Raw genomic sequence first — 24,796 nt, 5'->3', positions numbered from 1 at the left:
TTTTCAAAATAGGTGTGCTTATATGAAACTAAAGATAAGCAAGCATTTTGCATGTTTTTCCAATTGTAAAGATAGCCCCATAGTATTCTAGGGAGTTATTTAAAGAAAGATTAGGTTAACTCTCACAAGTTACATTTATACTTGGATGTTGAAGCTCAGATGACACACACACCTGTGCTCACTTCTTTAATAAAAAAGACCAACACAATGCATACATCTTTCTAAATGTTTAATACTCTATAGGCATTTTATTTTCATACCTGCTGAGCTGAATTGTAGAATCTGAGGAATTCAGTTGGAGTGCTGTGGTTACAGCCTTGGACACTGTCCATTGACATTATCTAATTATGCAGCCAGCCACATACACAGGATTAGCAAAACCAATCATAATGGTTACCACATAGAATGCCCCTCACCTAGGATTTACATTCATGGGTAAATATTTGAACAGAACAATTACATTCCAGAAGTGCTAAAGTATCACACAAACTTCAAAGCACAATCAATTTACCAATAGTATCAAGCTGAATAACAGATCATGTCAATGTTTTCAGTCTGTTTATGAAATGAACACCTACCAGTAAATTTCAAGGAGCAAAATATAATGTACAAAAGATAATTTATAAGCATTAACCGATGTCCTGAGAACAAGCAGTTATTTTTATTTTGCATTGTCTCGGCAGACAGTTAACATTTTACAATTGCATCATTTGAAAGAACATTTTTGATCTCAATACAATTCTGTTTTTATCATTTTATAACCATTTGTTTGACAGAAGGATAGGCTTCATAGTAATCACCATTTAAAATGCTCCTAATAACCTGCAATGTGATTTTCTGCCCATTTTACACAATAGTATTGCTAAGCACAGCTGGATATGACTCAGCTACATATCTTTCTTTATTACAGCTCAATATTTTATAGTTTTCAGGGGTGAGGATTATGGTTGTCCCAGTAGCTCTTCAGAAACACACCAACTTATACATATGTATGTTGACTGGAGGATATAATTCAACAGCAGTCCAAAAAGGATATTTGGTTGCACATATACTTGCATGTTGGATGGGGGTTCTAAAATTAAACATTTCAGGGATTATAGACTCAATTACACACTCCATTGGTGTTTTTAGAATATAAAAAGCAGTTATGTTCAAACATTACAATTTTCTTGGCTATATTTTTTTTTTAATACTGTGCATATAACCTATGTGAAGACAGCCAATTCAAACAGGAAATAATTTAAGGCATGAAGTGGAGGGTTGCAGAAGAGCTAGTGACTAAACTGGATACAAAAACACCCTCCCCAGAAAGATTATAGAATGTAGAACTGCAGCCAACAATACCGCTACATTTAAATCAATTTTGTAGGATTCTTGCTTCTGCCATTTTAATACTAATGACACTGAACTAGGTACTTTTGAGAATAACTGAATATGTGTCATGTAAGCTAGACATACAACAAAAACTGTAGTCTCAGAGGCGATGGACACAAAAGGACTTTTTTAAAAAAAAACATAGAAGTATTTAATCCACTTCCATTTCTGTGCCCTGGTTTTCAGCTGGCTTTTGCTGTTTGGTTGGTTTGGTATTGTCACCAGCTGCAGCATTAGATTCAGACTTTGGATCAGACCCATTTTCCCCATTAAATGGTCCATTGGCTTTCTCCTCCTTTTCTGGAAGTGGCTCCACTTTGGGCTTTGATTGGTTAATGATAGGGTCACAAGTGGTTTCCAGTTCCTGGATGAGTGAGTAAATTGGGAATTTAAACACAATTAAAACTACCTCAAATCCAGTTACTAGAAAAGTTACAATAGCTAGCTCCTCAAAGCACTCATTTAAAAAAAACACAATTCATGGATTTCAAAGTCTTTTTAGCAGATATTTTGTAAATCAGGGCTCAAACTAATCTCAGAATGATACAGCACAGGAGGCCACTCAGCCCATTGTGCCTGTGCCAGCTCTTTGAACAAGTTATCCAATTAGTCACGCTCCATTACCCTGCAAATTTTCCCCTTTCAATTATTTATCCAACTCCCTTTTGAAAGTTATCACTGAATCGGCTTCCAGGATCCTTTGTGTATTTCAGATCATATCTCATGTAAAAAAAAACTCTCACCACATAACTGAAGCCCCACATTCCTGGTACCATTCTAGAAAATTCTCCTCTGCACCCTCTCCAAATGTCTTGATGCTTCCTAAAGTGTGTTGGCCACAATATTCCAGCTGGGGCCTAGTGTTTTATAAAGGTTTAGCATAATGTCCTTGCTTTTGTACTCTATGCCTTTGTTTATAAATCCAAGGATCCCATACACTATCAGCCTTCTCAACTTGTCCAGCCACGTCATATGTACAACCCAAGGTCTTTCCAGTCTGTTTAAAATTGTACCAGTTAGTTTATATTGCCTTTTCTCATTCTTCCTAACAAAATGCATCACTTCCAGTTTTCTGTTAAATGTCATTCCCCAAAGCTAAAGCTCCCTGAATGGCTAAAGATGTAGAAATTAAAATGAAACCAATAAAAGAGGCATATGATAAATGTCAGGCTCATATTACAGATCCTATTTCAACTTTTTGAAATTAGCCTTCCTCCATTTGAGTATTTTTGTGTTTAGAAACATAGAAAATAGGTGCAGGAGTCGGCCCTTCGAGCCTGCACCGCCATTCAATGAGTTCATGGCTGAACATGCAACTTCAGGACCCCATTCCTGCTTTCTCGTCATACCCCTTGATCCCCCTAGTAGTAAGGACAACATCTAACTCCTTTTTGAATATATTTAGTGAATTGGCCTCAACAACATTCTGTGGTAGAGAATTCCACAGGTTCACCACTCTCTGGGTGAAGAAGTTTCTCCTCATCTCGGTCCTAAATGGCTTACCCCTTATCCTTAGACTGTGACCCCTGGTTCTGGATTTCCCCAACATTGGGAACATTCTTCCTGCATCTAACCTGTCTAAACCCATCAGAATTTTAAACGCTTCTATGAGGTCCCCTCTCATTCTTCTGAACTCCAGTGAATACAAGCCCAGTTGATCCAGTCTTTCTTGATAGGTCAGTCCCGCCATCCCAGGAATCAGTCTGGTGAACCTTCGCTGCACTCCCTCAATAGCAAGAATGTCCTTCCTCAGGTTAGGAGACCAAAACTGTACACAATACTCCAGGTGTGGCCTCACCAAGGCCCTGTACAACTGTAGCCACACCTCCCTGCCCCTGTACTCAAATCCCCTCGCTATGAAGGCCAACATGCCATTTGCTTTCTTAACCGCCTGCTGTACCTGCATGCCAACCTTCAATGACTGATGTACCATGACACCCAGGTCTCGTTGCACCTCCCCTTTTCCTAATCTGTCACCATTCAAATAGTCTGTCTCTGTTTTTACCACCAAAGTGAATAACCTCACATTTATCCACATTATACTTCATCTGCCATGCATTTGCCCACTCACCTAACCTATCCAAGTCGCTCTGCAGCCTCATAGCATCCTCCTCGCAGCTCACACTGCCACCCAACTTAGTGTCATCTGCAAATTTGGAGATACTACATTTAATCCCCTCGTCTAAATCATTAATGTACAGTGTAAACAGCTGGGGCCCCAGCACAGAACCTTGCGGTACCCCACTAGTCACTGCCTGCCATTCTGAAAAGTCCCCATTTACTCCTACTCTGCTTCCTGTCTGACAACCAGTTCTCAATCCATGTCAGCACACTACCCCCAATCCCATGTGCTTTAACTTTGCACGTTAATCTCTTGTGTGGGACCTTGTCGAAAGCCTTCTGAAAGTCCAAATATACCACATCAACTGGTTCTCCCTTGTCCACTCTACTGGAAACATCCTCAAAAAATTCCAGAAGATTTGTCAAGCATGATTTCCCTTTCACAAATCCATGCTGACTTGGACCCATCATGTCACCTCTTTCCAAATGCACTATGACATCCTTAATAATTGATTCCATCATTTTACCCACTACCGATGTCAGGCTGACCGGTCTATAATTCCCTGTTTTCTCTCTCCCTCCTTTTTTAAAAAGTGGGGTTACATTGGCTACCCTCCACTCGATAGGAACGGACCCATTTATCCCGACTCTCTGCTTTCTGTTCGCCAGCCAATTCTCTATCCATGCTAATACATTTCCTCTGACTCCGCGTACCTCTATCTTCTGCAGTAACCTTTTGTGTGGCACCTTATCGAATGCCTTTTGGAAATCTAAATACACCACATCCATCGGTACACCTCTATCCATCATGCTCATTATATCCTCAAAGAATTCCAGTAACTTAGTTAAACATGATTTTGATTGTTCCTTGTGTTTTTCCATAACTACTCTAAACCTAATTAAATTGTGATCACTCCCAAATGCTTAACTTAATTCCCCAGAACCAAATACAGCACTGCTTCCTTCCTTGGTGGGCTGAATATATACTGCTTGGACTGGATACATACTGCTTAAGTTCTCCTATACACATTTCAGGAGTTCTCTCCCTCTTTTCCCTTGACACTGTCCCATCTATGGGCTCAAGTTTCCCCAACCCCTTTTTCTAGCACCCGCACCCGAGGTGCGCCTCTTTTGTCCGCCTCCAAGTGCGACGAAAATCTTCCTCCCGATTCTGGCCACTCCCCAGCCTCTCCTCGGTGGTGGCGCTAGAGTCTGCGCACATGTGCGGTAAGCTCCTGGAAGGCCGAATCTGTGGAGTGTGCACTGCAGGCTGTGTGGGAGGGGCCCAAAACACACCATCCCTAGCCCTGGCCAAATGGGCTCCCTCATCGGCAGCCCGCTGCGTTCCCCAAGGTAGGACTTCTATTTTTTGTGTTATTTACTGATTGATTGATTACTTTGGTCTTGGTGCTTTAGGTGCAGGGTTCCTTCTATTTTTTATTTGTTAATTAATTGCTTATTACTTTTTGTGCTGTGTTTAGTGCTTGGTGCTTTAAATGTATTTATGCTTCTTTAATGTTGTTGTGAAGTTGTTTAGTGCTTTGCAAGGTCCCTTTCTCCCCCCCCCCACCCCCCAATCTCTGGCTGCCTGCGCTGATTTCTGAAGTCACCGCAAGGTTTTTCTGAACATACAAGAGTGCCCACTTACGCTGGCCTAAGTTAGCTTGGAGTAACTTTTAGCTGGCCAAAACAGACTCAAGTGACTGATAACGCCCCCTTTTGAAAAAAAAACCTAACTGACTCACTTACACTGGCACAAATTAAATGGCCAGAATTGCAACTAAAAAGATACTCCAGAAAAATCAAGTTGCTCCAAAAAAAAGGGAACTCCTCCTGGGGAAATTTGGGCCCTGTATTAGGGTAATTTAAGTGTCCCATTCCTACACTTGTGGTTCTTGCATCTTTCTGAAATGTGTTCCTCTATCTCTTTCTCACTATTTTGTAGTCTATAGTATAAAACCAGAAGAATAGCTCTGCAATTTTTCCTAAATTCTAACCAAATAGATTCTGTCTTTGAATACTCAAGTACATCACTTTCTAGTTCTGTAACCATGTTTTTGATCAATACTGCCACCCCCATTTTGGTTTCCATTCCTCATCTTTCCTGAATACTTTGTAGCCAGCAATTATCAAGTTCCCAATCCTCCCAGTGTTTGAGCTAGGTTTCCATTATTGCCACTATATCATAAGCCAATGTGTCAATTTGTGTTTGCAGCTCACCAACCTTATTTATCACTTTCAAGCACACATCATTCCCTTTGATGACAAACTACAAGACACACATGGTTCTTTGGAAAGTCAAACTTGCTAATACTCAGATTCTATGTAGATTCAAGACAAATTTTGATCAAGAGGGTCAAATTTTGATTATTTCTTTCTGCTTACCTTAACTTTGTTCCTTATCTCAGCTGCATCCACAATTGGGTCCTGGAATAGCATCTGCTTGTCTTGTGTAATCATTCTACTGTTCATCCAATCCATGGCACTGCTGACAATTTTTTCAACTTTTGCCATCTCTCCTGCATCAATATGCTCGTAGTTTTCATCCTAACAAATAAATACATCTTTATGGCTCAAAAGGAAACAGATAATTTCAGGATGTTGGAATTACAGTTTACACTCAATTCAAAATATCTGATAATTCAATTTATTCGGAGTACCCCCTGTACTACATTGCAATTTGATGTATTATTTACACTGCTTAAATCAAATTATGGACAATTCAAATGTTAAGCACAAAAGCAACTGAATTATCACTAGAATGTTGTACACAACTGCGTGGGAATACTAATTATTGTACAAATTTCCCATTTGTGTATTTGCTCTAAACCATAAGCAATACTTGGGGTGAAATTTTATCCATAAAACAATATTAAGGAATCCTGATGCAGAAGTTGTTTTTAGTGGCAGTAAATGGATTCTATAAACTCACTTTCAGTCCATCAGACTTAAGAAAACTTCATCTCCTTTAAAGAAAGACTTTCCCCAAGTCAGCCAAGAAACCTTGAACTTCTAAATATTTATTCATTTGGTGAGAAAATCCTGCAAGACGAAGTGTTTCTTTTTCTAAAAAAAAAGTTAATTAGTCAAAATATCATTTTTAGTAAATATGGTCCATACCTTATTTTTATATGCTTCTACAGTCTTCATGAAAAGCTGGATCTTTTTGCCCAACTCATCAAATGCTTTTGGTCTCTCCTCATGCTCCTTGTATCGGTCCTGAACTGGTTGACCAAGATTCTATGGAAAAGGAATCCAGCTTTTATTTTTTGATGTGGGCACACTCATCACTCCTTCCTCATCCAGCTCCACTGGCTCAGCTGCCCCAATGAGATCAACTTAAAGATTGTTGCCCCCTTTTTTGACACCTACATGGCCTTGCACCATCCTACTTTATTTAGGAAATCTTCAAGCAAACCATTGCTACCTTTCTTTCCACAGACCACTCTCATCTCTTCCACTGTGCCTTCAGCCTCTTCACAACCACAAATTTCCATACCTCCTACTAAGTGTCCACATCTCCCTCTGAACAATCATTCTCTCGTGTGTGGAACACTATATAAATCACCATTAGATAGGTCTGACTTTGAAATAAGTGTAACCTGAAACCAACACACTTTCTTTTCAACAGAAGTGTGAAGATGTCACCAAATACAATAGATGTTCACACATTAAAAGGAGTAATAAATTATTTTGAATTAATTTTTGATTTAAGGCTACAAATATCACTGCAGAGCAAAATAATGTTTTTTAGAACCTAGTGAGAAGCGTCACCATGAAAAGTGTGGCCAGAGGCATAGCAAAGTAAAGCTTCCTTTGGTCTGGCCAAAAATGCATCTTACTTCCAACCTTAAAGTCTTGTACTGCACCAATGTGAATTTTTCCATTTTAAAACTTCACAGGCAATACTAATGCTGTACATCAGGAGCAACCACAGATCTGCTCAGCTGCCAGTCTAAGCCATTTGTGCAGGGAAGTGGGGAACAAATATCAAGAAAGGAATCCTCCCTGGGTTGAAAATTGATTACCATTGGCAGTGGATAAACATGAACATACTATACAGCAATTACACTTTAGACTGATCTCTATATAATTATTAATCCACAAGATTAGACAAGTTTGAGTTATAGTTTATTCAATCAAGAGTAATTGTAAGCACCTTACAAACAGTACTTTGTATGGAGGGTCAGTAGCTGTACCTTTAGGTCATTCAGTTTATCAAGATATATTTGTTTAGGCTGGTCCTCGCCATCTTCATACAGCCAGTTTTCTGTTTCCTCCAACAACAGTGTGAACTTTTTTTTGTCCTGAAAGGCAAAGATGCATTGAGCTTCATGTTATTTTTCCCTATGTGCATGTTGTTCAGGAAAATGTATTCTGCTGGCTCTTTAGACATAGTGCCTACTTGTTTACTATTTCAACAAAAATGTTACATGAAATAAGACTATGGCCTGATGGGGAAAAGTTTAGAATTTATTTTACATTTTACATTCCCTAGAGATGTCATTACATGCAAATAAACGTTTGTGTTTGAAATCCTCGAAGAGCATGCTCAGTGTAAACAAAATCTAAATACACACCACACAACTGTATTCTAATCTGTACTTGCACTGCTCCACCCTATGGCACTGGAGTGAAACCACAAATTAACATTTTGCATCATTAATGTTCTCCCAGTAAACTGGCCAACATTTATCCCTCAACCAGCATCAAAAACCGATGAACTGGTCATTTATTATTTCGTTGCTTGTGGGACCATGCACTAACTGCCTGCCACATGTCCTACATTACAATAGGTGACTACATTTCAAAAGTATTTTGCTGTAAAGTGCATTGGGACATTGAGTTGTGAAAAATGCTATATAAATGCAAATTCTTCCTTTCATTGAAACAATTTACATAACTATCAGGTTCATGCATTCTGAACATCTGCTGGATTTGATATAAAAAACACTGGTGGCATTGGCCATAACTTGCTCAAAAGTTATATAAACTTATATTCTGCACAACACAGTATGCAAAGTGCTTTGATATTATTCAAAGACAGGACAAAAGGGTTGTATAAATATATGCAAGGTCTAAAAAAATAGGATATATTCATCAACAACAAATTTTATTTATATAGCACCATTAACGTAGTAAAACGTCCCAAGCGCTTCACAGCAGTATTACAAGACAAAGCAGATAAATTTGACCGAGCCACAAAAGAAATTAAGGCAGATAACAAAGCTTGGTTAAAGAGGTAGGTTTTAAGGAGCGTCTTAAAAGGAGGAAAGAGAGGTAGAGGCGGATAGGTTTAGGGAGGGAGTTCCAGAGCTTGGGGCCCAAACAGCTGAAGGCACGGCCACCGATGGTTGAGCAGTTGTAATGAGGGATGTTCAAGAGGGCAGAATTTGAGGAGCGGAGACATTTTGTGGGGTCGTGACGCTGAATAAGATTAGTGATAGGGAGGGGCAAGGCCATGGAGTGATTTGTAAACAAGGATGACTCTGGTAATAAACACTGGTGCACTATATCCGTATCTTAATGCTGCACATCATCTTACTGACTAGCTTATGGAATAGTCTACTTACTGCCTCACTGATGAATTTTTTATAAATTCCAGACAGCTTGTCTCTGATCTCGTACACATATTCTTCAACTGCATTTTTGGCATCATTTCTTTCTTTTTCTAGCTTGTCCTGCATAATCATCTTCCCCTGAGAAATGTAACACAACATTAGGATTCATGCATTTTGGTACTGGTTTAAAAACATATTTTCTGTACAAAAAAAAGTGTTCCCTTAAACGGCAAGCAAGTCATTTTAGTGGAATTCTGTATCTACAAAGATTTCTAGTGAAAGAAAACAATGTTGGACTGGTTTTCTTCACATTCCATTCCCTGGTTGATAGACCTGGTAGCAATTTGCAGGTCATCAGTTGGTGTGTGGTTGAGAGAGCTTCTAAAGCACATTACCCAGAGGTCATTTTTCCCCTCTACTTGGCACCTTTGTTAGGATTTCTGAGCTCAGGAATTCATTGTATGTGAAATCATTCAAGAATTAGTTATGAGCACCCAATTACAAATCCCCAAATTAAAGTTTACTTCTATTTAGTTTTCAGCATTTCTAGATTAATACATTACCCCTTTAAAAGTGGGAAGGAAATATATGCAATGCACATCAATCCCATTAATGAAGGTTCTGATTGTTTTGTGGGTAAACTGTGCATGTGTGTGTCAGGGGATACTGAGCTGGAGTGTGACTGTGAAGCTGTCGGATTGTCATAAAAACCCAACTGGTTCACTGATGTCCTTTAGGGAAGGAAAACTGCCGCTCTTACCCGGGCTGACCTACATCTGACTCCAGTTCCACATCAATGTGGTTGACTCTTAACTGGCCCAACAAGCCACTCTGTTGCATCAAGGCGGCGGTACCCCACCACCTTTCCAGGGCAACTAGGGATGTAGGATAAATAATAGCCTTATCCACATCCCAAGAATGTATTTTAAAAAAAGTACTAGACCATCTTCATATAACCCACATGCATCAGGTATTAAGCAGTAAAGCAGTTAATGCAGGATTCTGGATAATCATTTCTTCTTAATGATGGTGAAACACTTACCTCATTTTCAACATAGTTGTTGAGAAGGTCCTGAACAAGCTGACGGGGCAGATCACTTTGGATCAGCAAATCCACACTCTTCACCTTTATTTTGAGTTTTGTGCTGTTGTCTTGTTTACTTTCTGTAGTTGGATCATTCTGTAGAGAATTAAAATTATGAAATACAAATCACAGAAACTGCAAGTTGTTTTCTTGTGAAATATGTATGGTTTTACCAACTTTTTCTTCAGATTCAGCGCTTGGTGTTCGAGAAACTTCATTCTGTTCTTCAGCTTGGTCTTTTTGCTGCTCCTCCTGATCAACTTGCATCTTACCCTTAAAAATGTAAAATATATATCAATTTAATAAAAATAAAGCAAATAATACAAAAGTACATCTACACATATATGTACACACAAATTGTCCTCTGTACCAATGCTACAATGGTTGAGGGGCATTGGTAAAAAGGTCCTGCCATTGAAGGGGCCAACTTTTCACTACTGGACGCTAGCTCAAATAAATCTAATTTGAACCAAAATGAGATGTCAATATTTTCATCCAACACATGAACTATAGTACCAAAAATATTAACCTCAATGAATATATTTTAAAAATCTTTTGGATAAACCTTCAGTGCAAAAAAAATATAAAGCACTCACTGTGATCACCCTCAGAAATTGTAATTTGAATTACACCAACTAAATGATCCCACAAGTGCCTTTTTGTTTCCTAAACTGGTTTATTTGCTGTATTATATATATTTTTAGTTTTTCAGGTTAAAATGGGAAGCAAAATTACAAGTGGGTTAAGTAGATCAGTGGATTAAAATACTGTCCTTTCATCTCTGTTCAAAGTCTGATGGGATAAAGTCCTTGGTTAGCAAAGATTGAATGTGAAATAAATATAGATAATTTAAATTGAGTTAATCTGCTCATCACCCTTACTTTGCAAATTTTAGCTCATGTACGCAACACTGAAACAAATGCTGCTATTGTAATCAGAGTACACAAATATGTGAGGAGTAGCTTTATTATTGTAGAAATACTTCATGTCTTTTTACTTTCGAACTTATATTGTTTTCTACCCGATCTTTTCAAAACTATTTCCAACTTTAATTTTATTTTGTCTTTTTCAAATTTCCATCAGCCATTGGGCAAATAGAAGCAACTTTCATAATGTTGTATTTTCCTTATTTAAGAACTGGTTTTAAAAGCCCGTATAAACCAGAAAAAAAAGCTGTGAATGTAAAGATCAATGTTGTTGTGACATGGTTGCATCATGGATACAAAGATATTGACAAACAAGTCAAACACAGATGAACATAAGAATTAGGAACAGGAGTAGGCCATCTAGCCCCTCGAGCCTGCTCCGCCATTCAACAAGATCATGGCTGATCTGGTCGTGGACTCAGCTCCACTTACCCGCCTGCTCCCCGTAACCCTTAATTCCCTTATTGGTTAAAAATCTATCTGTGACTTGAATACATTCAATGAGCTAGCCTCAACTGCTTCCTTGGGCAGAGAATTCCAGATTCACAACCCTCTGGGAGAAGAAATTCCTTCTCAACTCGGTTTTAAATTGGCTCCCCCGTATTTTGAGGCTGTGCCCCCTAGTTCTAGTCTCCCCGACCAGTGGAAACAACCTCTCTGCCTCTATCTTGTCTATCCCTTTCATGATTTTAAATGTTTCTATAAGATCACCCCTCATCCTTCTGAACTCCAATAAGTAAAGACCCAGTCTACTCAATCTATCATCATAAGGTAACCCCCTCATCTCCGGAATCAGCCTAGTGAATCGTCTCTGTACCCACTCCAAAGCTAGTATATCCTTCCTTAAGTAAGGTGACCAAAACTGCATGCAGTACTCCAGGTGCGGCCTCACCAATACCCTGTACAGTTGCAGAAGGACCTCCCTGCTTTTGTACTCCATCCCTCTCGCAATGAAGGCCAATATTCCATTCGCCTTCCTGATTACCTGCTGCACCTGCAAACTAACTTTTTGGGATTCATGCACAAGGACCCCCGGGTCCCTCTGCACCGCAGCATGTTGTAATTTCTCCCCATTCAAATAGTATTCCTTTTTTTGTTTTCCCCCCCCCCCAAAAGGTGGATGACCTCACACTTTCCGACATTGTATTCCATCTGCCAAACCTTAGCCCAATCGCTTAAGCTATCTAAATCTCTTTGCAGCCTCTCTGTGTCCTCTACACAACCCGCTTTCCCACTAATCTTTGTGTCATCTGCAAATTTTGTTACACTTCACTCTGTCCCCTCTTCCAGGTCATCTATGTATATTGTAAACAGTTGTGGTCCCAGCACCGATCCCTGTGGCACACCACTAACCACCGATTTCCAACCCAAAAAGGATCCATTTATCCCGACTCTCTGCTTTCTGTTAGCCAGCCAATTCTCTATCCATGCTAATAGATTTCCTCTGACTCTGCGTACCTTTATCTTCTGCAGTAATCTTTTGTGTGGCACCTTATCGAATGCCTTTTGAAAATCTAAATACACCACATCCATCGGTACACCTCTATCCTACCATGCTTGTTATATCCTCAAAGAATTCCAGTAAATTAGTTAAACATGATTTCCCCTTCATGAATCTATGCTGCGTCTGCTTGATTGCACTATTCCTGTTCAGATGTCCCGCTATTTCTTCCTTAATGATAGTTTCAAGCATTTTCCCCACTACAGATGTTAAACTAACAGGCCTATAGTTACCTGCCTTTTGTCTGCCCCCATTTTTTTTTAAAAAAACAGAGGCATTACATTAGCTGCTTTCCAATCCGCTGGTACCTCCCCAGAGATGGGGCAGGGCTGAATAAGCATGGTAGCTTCCCCAGCCTCAATGATTAAACTAGTTTATGGTATTGGCAGTGTTAACAGCTACAAACTCCCCATTATTTCAACCTAGAGAAGGACGATTGTTTTAACTTCTATTTGGCTGACAAGACATCTGAGCAAGTGGGAGATGCCAACACTGGGTGCTATTTTCTAACAGTGCACCGCTCATCAAAACTGTACAGGAGTTTGACTTACAATAACTGTTGGGAGCAGGAAACAGTACCCATCTGATACCACTCGGTTATTTTGTGTGAAACCATTGGCTAATCAAAATTAGTCAATCTTTATAATTTCCCGATGTACTCCCTCCCTCCAAATTGTCTGCCTTAAGTCAAGATGCCATGGCTTCCAATTCCATCATGCTGTTCTATATTAGATGGAATGCTTAGAGAGCTAAATAATTATTTGATCAATCCCAGAAATTCTTTCTCTGCCTCAGAGATGGAGTACCAAGCTTCTTTTTACCAACTGGCAGAAAAAAAATAGAAAAGCAAATTATAATTTAAATGGAGAAAAATTGCAAAGTGCTGCACTAGAGGGACCTGGGGGTCTTTGTGCACAAAACACAAAAAGTTAGTATGCAGGTACAGCAAGTAATCAGGAAGGCAAATGGAATGATAGCCCTTATTACAAGGGGGATAGAGTAGAAAAGCAGAGAAGTCCTGCTACAACTGTACAGGGTATTGGTGAAGCCACACCTAGAGTACTGTGTACAGTTTTGGTCTCCGTATTTAAGGATATGTTTGCATTGGAGGCTGTTCAGAGAATGTTCACTAGGTTGATTCCGGAGATGAGGGGGTTGACTTATGAGGGTAAGTTGAGCCTATACACATTGGAGTTCAGAAGAATGAGAGGTGATCTTATTAAAACTTATAAGATAATGAGGAGGCACGACAAAGTGGATGCAGAGAGGATATTTCCACTTGTAGGGGAAACTAAATCTAGGGGACTTGGGACCCCAAGTTTCGGCATCGGGTGAAAACGGCGCACCTCCAAGACTTACGTGACCTGCCTGGGCTCGAAGGTGCACCAGAATATTCTGCAGCAATTCTCCGGTCCTCCTGGACCATGGCATGGAGTGGCGTGGCGCAGCGTGGTCTCCTGGAGGGGGGAGCGTGGCAAGGGATGGGGGGAGGAGCGTGGCAAGGGATGGGGGGGGGAAGCGTGGCAAGGGATGGGGGGGGGGGGGGAGCGTGGCAAGGGATGGGGGGAGGAGCGTGGCAAGGGATGGGGGGGGGAGGAGCGTGGCAAGGGATGGGGGGGGGGGGGGGAGGAGCGTGGCAAGGGATGGGGGGGAGGAGCGTGGCAAGGGATGGGGGGGGGGGAGGAGGAGCGTGGCAAGGGATGGGGGGGAGGAGCGTGGCAAGGGATGGGGGGGGGGGAGGAGCGTGGCAAGGGATGGGGGGGGGAGGAGCGTGGCAAGGGATGGGGGGGGGGGGGAGGAGCGTGGCAAGGGATGGGGGGGGGGGGGAGGAGCGTGGCAAGGGATGGGGGGGGGGGGGAGGAGCGTGGCAAGGGATGGGGGGGGGGGGGAGGAGCGTGGCAAGGGATGGGGGGGGGGGGAGGAGCGTGGCAAGGGATGGGGGGGGGGGAGCGTGGCAAGGGATGGGGGGGGGGGAGCGTGGCAAGGGATGGGGGGGAGGAGCGTGGCAAGGGATGGGGGGGAGGAGCGTGGCAAGGGATGGGGGGGGGGGGGAGCGTGGCAAGGGATGGGGGGGGAGGAGCGTGGCAAGGGATGGGGGGGAGGAGCGTGGCAAGGGATGGGGGGGAGGAGCGTGGCAAGGGATGGGGGGAGGAGCGTGGCAAGGGATGGGGGGGAGGAGCGTGGCAAGGGATGGGGGGGAGGAGCGTGGCAAGGGATGGGGGGAGGGGGGGGGGAGGAGCGTGGCAAGGGATGGGGGGGGGGGGGGGGGGGAGGAGCGTGGCAAGGGATGGGGGGGGGGGGGAGGAGCGTGGCAAGGGATGGGGGGGGGAGCGTGGCAAGGGATGGGGGGGAGGAGCGTGGCAAGGGATGGGGGGGGGGAGGGGGGGGGAGGAGCGTGGCAAGGGATGGGGGGGGGGAGGAGCGTGGCAAGGGATGGGGGGGAGGAGCGTGGCAAGGGATGGGGGGGGGGGGGAGGAGCGTGGCAAGGGATGGGGGGAGGAGCGTGGCAAGGGATGGGGGGGGGGGGGGAGGAGCGTGGCAAGGGATGGGGGGGGGGGGGGGGGGAGGAGCGTGGCAAGGGATTGGGGGGGGGGGGGGGGAGGAGCGTGCAAGGGATGGGGGGGGGGGGGGGGAGAGCGTGGCGAGGGATGGGGGGGGGGGAGAGCGTGGCGAGGGATGGGGGGGGGGGAGCGTGGCGAGGGATGGGGGGGGGGGGGGGGGAGGAGAGCGTGGCAAGGGATGGGGGGTGGGGGGGGGGGGGGGAGCGTGGCAAGGGATGCGGGGCACTCAATGATCGAAGGGCCGGAGAAGAGAGCAGGGGTGCCTCCTTCCAGCCTCTCTTCCCCCCCACACATACTTAACCCCTCCCACACACACTCCCACCCCCACACCACCCCCCCCCATATACACACACACCGCCCCCCCACCCCCCGCACCCCTCACTGTCAGATACAGAGAGAGAGACACTGACAGAGACATCTTCCCTTCACATAAAGGTAGGACTTCTATTTTTTATTGATTGATTACTTATTACTTTGGTCTTGGTGCTTTAGGTGCAGGGTTCCTTCTATTTTTTATTAATTAATTGCTTTATTACTTTTTGTGCTTCGTTTAGTGCTTGGTGCTTTAAATGTACTGCTTTGTTTAGTGCTTTAAATGTACTTTGCTTCTTTAATGTTGTTGTGAAGGTGTTTATGGAAAATCCTCTAACTTCCCTTACCCCCCCGCCCCCTGTTGTGATGTTGATGTGTCCCTTTGTGTTTAATGCTTCCCACCCGCCGTCTCTGGCTGTGCCTGCACTAAACTTAACTCTAGGTAAGGTTTTTCAGAACTTACAAAAGTGGACACTTACTCCATCCTAAGTTAGTTTGTAGTAAGTTTTCACTGCCAAAACTTGCAAAACAGGTCTGAGTGGCTGGACACACCCCCTTTTGGAAAAACAGTACCTTACCTAAAGCCAACCTAAACTAACTCACTAGAACTGGAGCAAACTAATATCCGAGAATTGCAATTTCTAACATACACCAAACTAAACTAGTTGCTCCAAAAAACTAGGAGCAACTCCACCCGAAACTTGGGCCCATAGTCTCAGAATAAGGGCGGCCCATTTAAAACAGAGATGAGGAGGAATTTTTTCTCAGAGGGTTGTATATCTATGGAATTCTCTGCCCCAAAGAGCTGTGGAGGCTGGGTCATTGAATATATTTAAGGTGGAGAGACAGACAGATTTTTGAGCGATAATTGAATAAAGGGTTATGGGATCGTGCAGGGAAGTGGAGCAGAGTCCATGATCAGATCAGCCATGATCTTATTAAATGGTGGAGCAGGCTCGAGGGGCCTGGTGGCCCACTCCTGCTCTTATTTTTTTACGTTCTTAACTTAACTCCATTTGGAGAAATCACAAGTTTGAAATCACAACACATCAATGCAAAGGGAAAATGGCATCTCCTGTCATCAGAAGTACTGGGCCTTCATTTTAACCTTTTTCAGTAACATTCTTACAGAATCAACTAGGCAGGAATTAGTTACATCATCTGACAAACAACGAACTTGCTTTTCTAAAACTCCTTTCACAATCTCAGGACATACCAGTGTTTCAAGTGGAGTCACTATTGTAATGCAGGGAAATACCTGGAGGCATTCAAAAAGGTTCCACACAAGAGATTGTTAGGAAAAAGGGAAGCATATGGAATTGGAGGCAACCTTTTGACATGGGTAGGAAATTGGTTAGGAGGTAGGAGACAGAGTAGGGATAATAGGTATGTACTCAAATTGGCATGATGATGTGACTAGTGGTTTCCCCCAGGGACCTGTACTGGGGCCTCAACTTTTCATTATATTTATAAAATGACTTGGATGAAGGAATAAACTATATATCCAAGTTTGCTGACAACTCCAAGTTAGGTTGCACAATAAGTAATGTAGATGGGAGCAGAAATTTGCAAAGGGTCATTGATCGATTGAGTGAGTGGCAAAACTGTGGCAGATGAGAGTTCTACATGGGGAAGTGCAACATAAGAAATAGGAGCAGGAGTAGGCAATCCATTTTGGACCCATGAATAGATCAGATCAGAATATCTTCTAAATAGGTGAGAAGCTGGGAACTTGTGGAGGAGCAGAGATTTAGGGGTTCATGGGGCCCAAATTTCCCTAGGAGTTGCTCTGTTTTTTTGGGAGCAACTTGATTTTTCTGGAGTATCTTAAAAATCCCCATTCTGCATAGTTAATTTGTGCCAGTGTAAGTGAGTTAGGAATTTTTTAGTTAATTTTTTTCCCCCAAAAGGGGGCGTTACCAGCCACCTACACCGGTTTTGGCCATTTAAGCCAGTTTGGACAGCTACTAGTTGCTCCAAACTAACTTAGGCCAGCATATGTGGCCACTTGTGGCCGCACAGAAAACCCATGGAGAGTTAAGATATCAGCGCAGGTAGCCTCCATATGGACAGTATGATGATAGGAATGCTAGTTTAAAAAAAAAAATCCCAAACAGCGAGACTAGACAGGGTGTAGGTGCTATCAACCTGATTAAACTGAGTATGGGGTTTTTACAATAAAAATGATCTTGTAATGAAGGCTGAAGTATCGGGGTCACATAAGCAAGGAGGGGGTTTTCTTTAAATAATAGATCAAGAGCACCAACGCTCTTGCCTAATGGATTCGTGTGCGGCATCACAACACATTAGATTTTGACTTCTGCAGCACCAAAGAATTGCCCTGACCAGGTTTAGAAATTTAAAACATTAGACGTAACAAAAAAAGCATGTCAAAATGTAAACTTAAATTTTGGTGTTCAGCATTGCATAGTGTGACTCTGATAATTAGTAATATTTTAGAATTCTATGCAGTAGTGGGTGAGCTGCAAGATACTGCAGATAGGGAATTTTTAGTAAAGATAGCTAGATATTTAGATACAAAGAAAATCTTTAAAGATTCTTTCATCTCCTTCCCTTCCCACCCCGATCAAAACTCTTTCTCCCCCCCACCCCCCTGCCCCCCACCCCCACCAACCTGTTTCTTGTAGCCCTTAGCGCAGGAAGGCAGCGGCCGGCCTGTGCAGCAGGCCATTCGGCCTGGGATAGGGGCGGGATGCTTTGGGTCCCACGCTGCAGGTATCATCACAATCATGGGAGGAGCTACTGCGCATGCACGAACGCTCCAACGTGCATGTGCAATGCTGCCGGCACTCACGCTGGGCCCTAGACCGCCCCCCCCCTCCCACCGGCTCTGTTTCAGCAGCACGGCCTTAGCTCCACCCCCCACTGTTTTTGCCACGCCAAGGCCTAGGACGATCCACGGAGTGGGGAGAATACGGAGCTACATTTTCGGCGCCGTTTTAGGAGCAGAAAGTCGGCACACCTCAGGTAAGTGCGCCGAAAAAAACTGGAGGGAGGAATTTGGGTCCATGTAAACTACTGCACAGGTACAAAAAAATAATTAAACATGATAATGGAATATTGACCTTTATCTCAAGGGGACTGGAATACAAAGGGTGGAAGCTATGCTACAATTGTATAAAGCTCTGATTAGACAGCATCTGGAGTGCTGCGTTCAGTCTGGACATCGCATCTGAGGAAACATATATTGGCCATGGAGTTGGTGCAGTACAGTTTCACCAGAATGACACCAGGGCTAAACTTGGTTAAATTACGGGAACAGGTTGCATAGACTAGGCTTCTATTACCGCAAGTAAAGATGATTAAGGGTTGATTTAATATTTAAAATGTTACTTTATCAAATCCTTCAGAGAGAAAAAAACCCTATTTCTTCTGTTGGGAGAGTCCAGAATTAGGGGGGGGCATAACCGTAAAAAGTTAGAGCTAGGCTGTTCGGGGGTGATGTCAGGAAGCACTTCACACAAAGGGTAGTGGAAATCTGGAACTCTTCCCCCAAAAGCTGTTGAGGCTATGTCAATTGAAAATTTCAAAACGGAGATTGATTGGAATTTTGTTAAGGGATATGAAACCAAAGTGGTCAAATGGAGTTAATATACAGATCAGCCACAATCTAATTCAACAGACTCAAGGGGCTGAATGGCCTACTTCAGTTCCTATGAAACGCAGTAGCCAATTTGCACACTGCAAGGTTCCACAAACAACAATGAGATTAATTATAATCTGTTTCAGTTATGGTGGTTGAGTGATAAATATTGTCCAGGGAATCTTTCATGTCCACCTTAGGAGACAGACGAGGCCTCGGTTTAATGTCTCATCCAAGAGATGGTACTGCCAATATTTATCCTTCAATGCACATCACTAAAGATAAACACAAAAAAAGATTATCTAGTTATCACATTGCCGTTTGTGGGAGCATGCCGAGCGCAAAATTGGCTGCCGCGTTTCCTGTATTGCAACAGTGACTACACATTAAAAAATAGTTCATCGGCTATAAAGCGCTTTGGGACATCTGGTGGTAGTGAAAGGCGCTATATAAATGCAAGGCTCTTTCTTTTCCAACAGTACAGCACTGAAGCATCAACATGAATTATGGACGATCACTGAGCCAAGGCTGATACCATTGGTAGACAAAGAGCCAGAATTCAGAGATTTGATAAGTTAAACTGTTTTTAGTTTTTCTGGATGTCTGGAATAGATTTGAAATATTACATACACCAATGTGCACCTTTAGCTTTAATGGATAGAACCATAATTAGGAGACAGTTAATGGTTATTGATGTCTCAATGCAAAAATGAAAAATCTGTACACTGTACATTATATGCTTAAACCAATTCGGAATGAACAGCCTCCTATTAACTGTCATACAAGCATACACACACACACAGAGCCACAGACAAACGTGAACAAAGTAGCACATTACAACAGGGTCCTATGGATTAAGTTTATGGCACAGGAATGTCTGTTACCCAATGGAGATTTGCTGGAGTATATGGGTTAATGTTATTCTCCAGAGGCAGCAATGGTTGTAGCGGAATGCGGTTATCACATTAAATCAGAAATTTTTCAGTGCTGAGATGTTAAAATGCTTAGAATATTTTAAATTGTACAGATTAGGCAATCACAGTAACTAAGGCGGCATTAAGCCTCAATGTTATATGATCAACACAAACCTCCTCCGAACTAAAGATGTCATCTTCTATTAGAAAAGAGGAAGGCTGGCAAACAGCAAGAACGGAAACACAAAATTAATGGAAATTTTAAAAAAGGTTAATACAATACTCAAACAAGAAAAGCAGGAAAATTAAACATGAAACGAATCATTTGTTTTTTGTATAAAAGTTGCGACAATCAATTGTTTTAACTAAAACAGGGTTGGTTCTTCAATACTAGTTCAAACTGATGCTACTATTTGATTTGCAATATAACAGCTATTCCAATGTCTTAGCTTAGAACCAGAGACTAGGTCCATTTCCTGGTCTGTGCTGTGTTAGCTAAGCATGGATGGAGGTACAACTGGCTTTGGTGCTTCTGAATTCGGGAAAGGAGGAAAAACACAGCCAGGGTTCTATCTTTCGATCGCTATCCATTGGTTGCGATCACTGCTAGATCTACACGTGCACATCAGGTCATGACACAGCAGAACAGGATCGAGTCGGCTGTGATTCCCCCATTGGGAATACCCTGCTGATACAAATCCTTGGCAAGTAACTGGAGCATATCCTAAAGAGAAACACTAGATTCAAAGGAGACTAATAACCCATTAATACGGATCATTTTAACTTTAAATGTGTAATACAAAAAAAAACTGCAAGGGTCATAAGTGTGTTTCTATTCAATTGGTAGATTTCAAGGAACAAAGCACCAAAACGATGGCAAAAGTGTGCGACAGAATTTAAAAAGCTTATTTAAAACTTCCAAAAAAGATACAGCTTTGGACTTAGCACATGCAAAGTATTTTGTATACTATACCTGGTCATCCATTTTTGCATTTGCTGTGCCCCGAGATGATTGGTCAGTTTCCATTGGAACATCTTCAACCTGACCACCCTCTGGTCTCTGTTTCTCGATCAGCGATGCACTGGACACATTGAAAATACCATGGATATTGACTCGAACTTTGACTTTGACTTTGGAACTTTCACCATCGTTTTGAGGAGTCACATTCTGAATAGTAAACCGACCTGATTCAAAACAAAAATTATATTGTAAAGGTTAAATGAAGCACCAGAGCGCTTATTTAAAGAATAGACCATTTTTCATCTGTAATGCTTCAAAATACTTGCATTATGGTTTTCAGCCAGTATTTGGACATTATTTGACAATTTGGAAAAGCTACAAGTGTCCATAGCACAAAAATAGCCACATAAAATGAAAATAGCAGCTCTAAAATCTACACAAAAATGCTTTGCTACAAATCCATTAGTAACAACGCTTAAATATCTGTATCTGTTTTATTTGTTAATTATCTGCCACAAGTATCATCAGTACCACATTCTTTGAGAGAAATTCAAGCTTCATGTACAGGGAGAGGACTACCAAAATAATATTGAAATCAATAGTAGGAATCCAGATTACAGCTTGTAATGCAAACAGTCAGTTGGTTGAGGCAATAAGTACCTGAGGCTTACAAACCAGGAAGGTTCCAGTTTCCATTTCTAGTCTGTGTTGAATTAATTGATCTCAGCCAGAGTGCTGGAAGCCGAGGTTAGCCTCAGTACCAAGTTAGGGAGGGTAGGGAAAATAAGCAACCAAGCTGCCCAATTCTGATCATTACCCAGTAACCCCCGGCAAAGAGGGGTTTGGATTCAACTATAATGCTTTTGCGGTCAAACAGCCTGCTGGCATTCACTGTCTAGGACTACACATGGAAAATGGTCATGCTACGGGAGGGTGCCCAACAGCTGTGGAAACATATCACAGTTAGAAGTTAAATTACAGAAAAAAAAAGAAAAGTCAAATTACTTCAAGAGATGACAGAATTAGTGGAATAAAAAGGGGGAAAGGTTTTCCCTTAAAATACTCATCTTTGACAAAAGAATGCACCAAGAATCTGATTTCTTCATATTGAAACTACACAAGGTAACCACTACATCTGGTCCACTCAATGCAACATGATTTTTTCATGGCTCCCACATTTGTTGCAGAGGCACTACTGCTTATAGCTTCAAGCACATTAGTTTCAAACAGGTTTCCAAAACAACCTTGTGGAAAGTAACCTCATCAAATGTGCACAACTAGCATCATCCAGAATGCTTTTCTTGGCAAAATGCTCAGTGTAAATGTACTTTAAACAGTGACAATAAGTGTCAGCAACCATTTGTGAAGACAAAGACAAATATCCATCAATTCAACATTGACAAACATTGCTTTTCAGGCAACACAATCTGGAAGTTTGCACTGATTAAAATAGTTTTTCAAATTGCTTTGCTGTTTGCTTTCACATTTATATTGAACATTCATCTTTAAAAGGACCTTTAGTGCACATGCAAAACAAAAAATGAAGGCGGATCAATAAGTTTCCTTTGTGTCCCTAAATTCTATTATTTCAAATTTAATTTTCCTCCTTTTAATAGCATATATTATTTCTCACACAAGGTTGACAGCTGACTACACCTCATGCCACTCTAAACTGGCCACCAGCTACGCTACAACTGCCCAAATAACTCTCCATTCTTTGCTCTTGTGGGGAAGGAGTTTGTTCAGTGTCTCTCCAGACAGCCTTACTGAAGAGGCACCGCAAGTTCCGGGTTTAGCCGCACGAAGCGCATGCGCCTAAATCTAGCACTTGCGATGTCAATTTTTGACATTGCACGTATCCCCGGGAGAAGGGCCTTCGCAGGTAGCGATTTGGGCTATTTGCCCAATTCCTGCCCAGCAAATGTCCTTACAACTCTTACGCCTGGTAAAAGCAGGCACAAGGCCTACTTTTACCAGCGTAAGAGTTTTGAAAAATAGAAAAAATTAAATATCACTAATTTTTCTATTAAAATCCCTGTCCATTAAGGCAAGTTTATTTTTAACCCTATTAAAACATATTAAAAAAAAAAAAAAATTTTTAAAAAGGGGATCGACTTTCCACTTAGATCGCTAGGGCCCATAAAATGGGCAATGTTCCAGCCTTAGGATCGCTGGAAGATTGCCCATTTTTTGCCCCAGCAATAACCCAGTGATGTGGACTGGGTGTTAGCGATGCGAAATGGGCCCCAGCGATGTGGAAGGCAAGGTGTCCCTAGCAACGGCATTTCTGCGCATGCGGTTTTTTTTGCAAAGAAAGTTTCACGCGATTTGGGAGGTCGGGGTCATCCACAGAAGGTAAAGGGGAGAGGGGGAGAGAGAGAGAGAGAGAGAGAGAGAGAGAGAGAGAGAGAGAGAGAGAGGACGTGACAGAGAGCGAGCTGTTGTGTATAGAGAAAGAGTCAGACTGAACACTGAGCTCAAAGTAAAGTATGACCTTGGTCTTTTATTGTAGGTTTCCAGAATGCCTCTCCAACCTGTGAAGCCTTCTTAAATACTTGTGCTCCCAAGGGATTATGGGATCCCATGGGACTCCGCGGAATGAGCCCTCTGATGGCTGTACAGAGTAAATACAAGTCCACATATATAACAATATTCCCCCCCCCCCCCCCCAAAGTCAATAGTGTAACTATTTACAATGCGAGTCGATCTGGGGCCCTTCTTGCCTTGGTTGATCATCTTGGTGTGAAAGCTGGTGTTGCTAATCATTTGTTGGGCCCTCGCTGGGCTGCTGTGCAGCTGGCCTTGCTGGGCTGCCTGGTGTGTTGGGTCCTGCAGGGTTGCTGTGGATGATCGGTTCTGCTTCGTGGTCAACCGTGGTGTCGGTTGCCACTGGTGTGTATGTTGGGGGATCAAAAAAGGTAGGGTCCAAGGTGGGTTGCTCAGGGTAGTCCATGAATGTGAGTTTGATTTGGTCCAAGTGTTTCCGGTGAAGGAGTCTATTTGAAAGTTTGACCAGAAACACCCTGCTCCCCTCTTTGGCTACCACAGTGCCAGGAAGCCACTTGGGACCTTGTCCTTAATTTAATACAAATACAAGATCATTGATTTCAATCGCGTGTGACACATTTGCGCTATCATGGGATGCACTTTGTTGAAGCCGCCTGCTCTCTACCTGTTCATGTAGATCAGGGTGAACTAACTAGAGCCTTGTCTTAAGTGCTCTTTTCATGAGCAGTTCAGCAGGCGGGATCCCAGTGAGTGAGTGTGGTCTCGTGCGGTAGCTAAGCAGGACTTGGGATAGGCGAGTCTGCAGTGAGCCTTCAGTTACCCTCTAAGCCTTGCTTGATGGTTAGCACTGCTCTCTGCCTGACCATTGGACGCTGGTTTAAATGGGGTAGATGTGACATGTTTGATCCCGTTACGGGTCATGAATTCTTTGAACTCGGCACCAGTAAAACATGGCCTGTTGTCGCTCACCAGGACATCGGGTAAGCAGTGTGTGGCAAACATGGCCCGCAGGCTTTCAGTGGTGGCAGCGAACGTGCTAGCCGACATTATCTCACATTCAATACACTTGGAGTACGTGTCTACAACCACAAGGAACATTTTACCCAAGAACGGGCCTGCATAGTCGACGTGTACCCTAGACCACGGTTTGGAGGGCCAAGATCATAAACTTAGCGGTGCCTCCATGGGTAATTTGCTTAACTGCGAGCAGGTATTACATCTGTGAACGCAGGACTCTAAGTCCGCATCGATACTGGGCCACCACACGTGGGATCTGGCTATCGCTTTCATCATTACGATGCCTGGTGGGTACTGTGGAGGTCATTGATGAAGGTGTCGCTGCCCTTCTTGGGGACCACTACTCGATTGACCCACAGAAGGCAGTCTGCCTGTATAGACATTTCACCTTTGCGTTGCTGGAATGGCTTTT

The 24,796-nt window shown here is 42.7% G+C and overlaps 1 protein-coding gene across 2 annotated transcripts in view; it reads right to left on the bottom strand.

Annotated features, from left to right (window-relative positions):
- Window positions 1-212: 212 nt before the first annotated feature.
- hspa4l (heat shock protein 4 like) overlaps window positions 213-24,796 on the bottom strand; it is a 77,809-nt gene continuing 53,225 nt past the window's right edge. Inside the window, exons 12-20 of one of the 2 annotated variants that reach the window (XM_070871869.1) lie at window positions 20,872-21,083; window positions 20,073-20,117; window positions 10,258-10,353; window positions 10,039-10,176; window positions 9,009-9,134; window positions 7,635-7,742; window positions 6,556-6,675; window positions 5,821-5,982; window positions 213-1,738 (exon numbers count right to left, since the gene is read on the bottom strand). In XM_070871869.1, coding sequence (XP_070727970.1) covers window positions 1,526-1,738; window positions 5,821-5,982; window positions 6,556-6,675; window positions 7,635-7,742; window positions 9,009-9,134; window positions 10,039-10,176; window positions 10,258-10,353; window positions 20,073-20,117; window positions 20,872-21,083 — 1,220 coding nt within the window. In that variant the 3' untranslated portion in view covers window positions 213-1,525. The remainder of the gene's footprint in view (window positions 1,739-5,820; window positions 5,983-6,555; window positions 6,676-7,634; window positions 7,743-9,008; window positions 9,135-10,038; window positions 10,177-10,257; window positions 10,354-20,072; window positions 20,118-20,871; window positions 21,084-24,796) is intronic. The other variant, XM_070871876.1, reaches the window with a different exon arrangement.

The sequence above is a fragment of the Pristiophorus japonicus genome, chromosome 2, assembly GCF_044704955.1.
Source record: "Pristiophorus japonicus isolate sPriJap1 chromosome 2, sPriJap1.hap1, whole genome shotgun sequence".
NCBI classification, from domain to species: domain Eukaryota; kingdom Metazoa; phylum Chordata; class Chondrichthyes; family Pristiophoridae; genus Pristiophorus; species Pristiophorus japonicus.
Note: the sequence above shows the minus strand (reverse complement) of the source record. Positions and strands in the feature narration are given on the sequence as shown.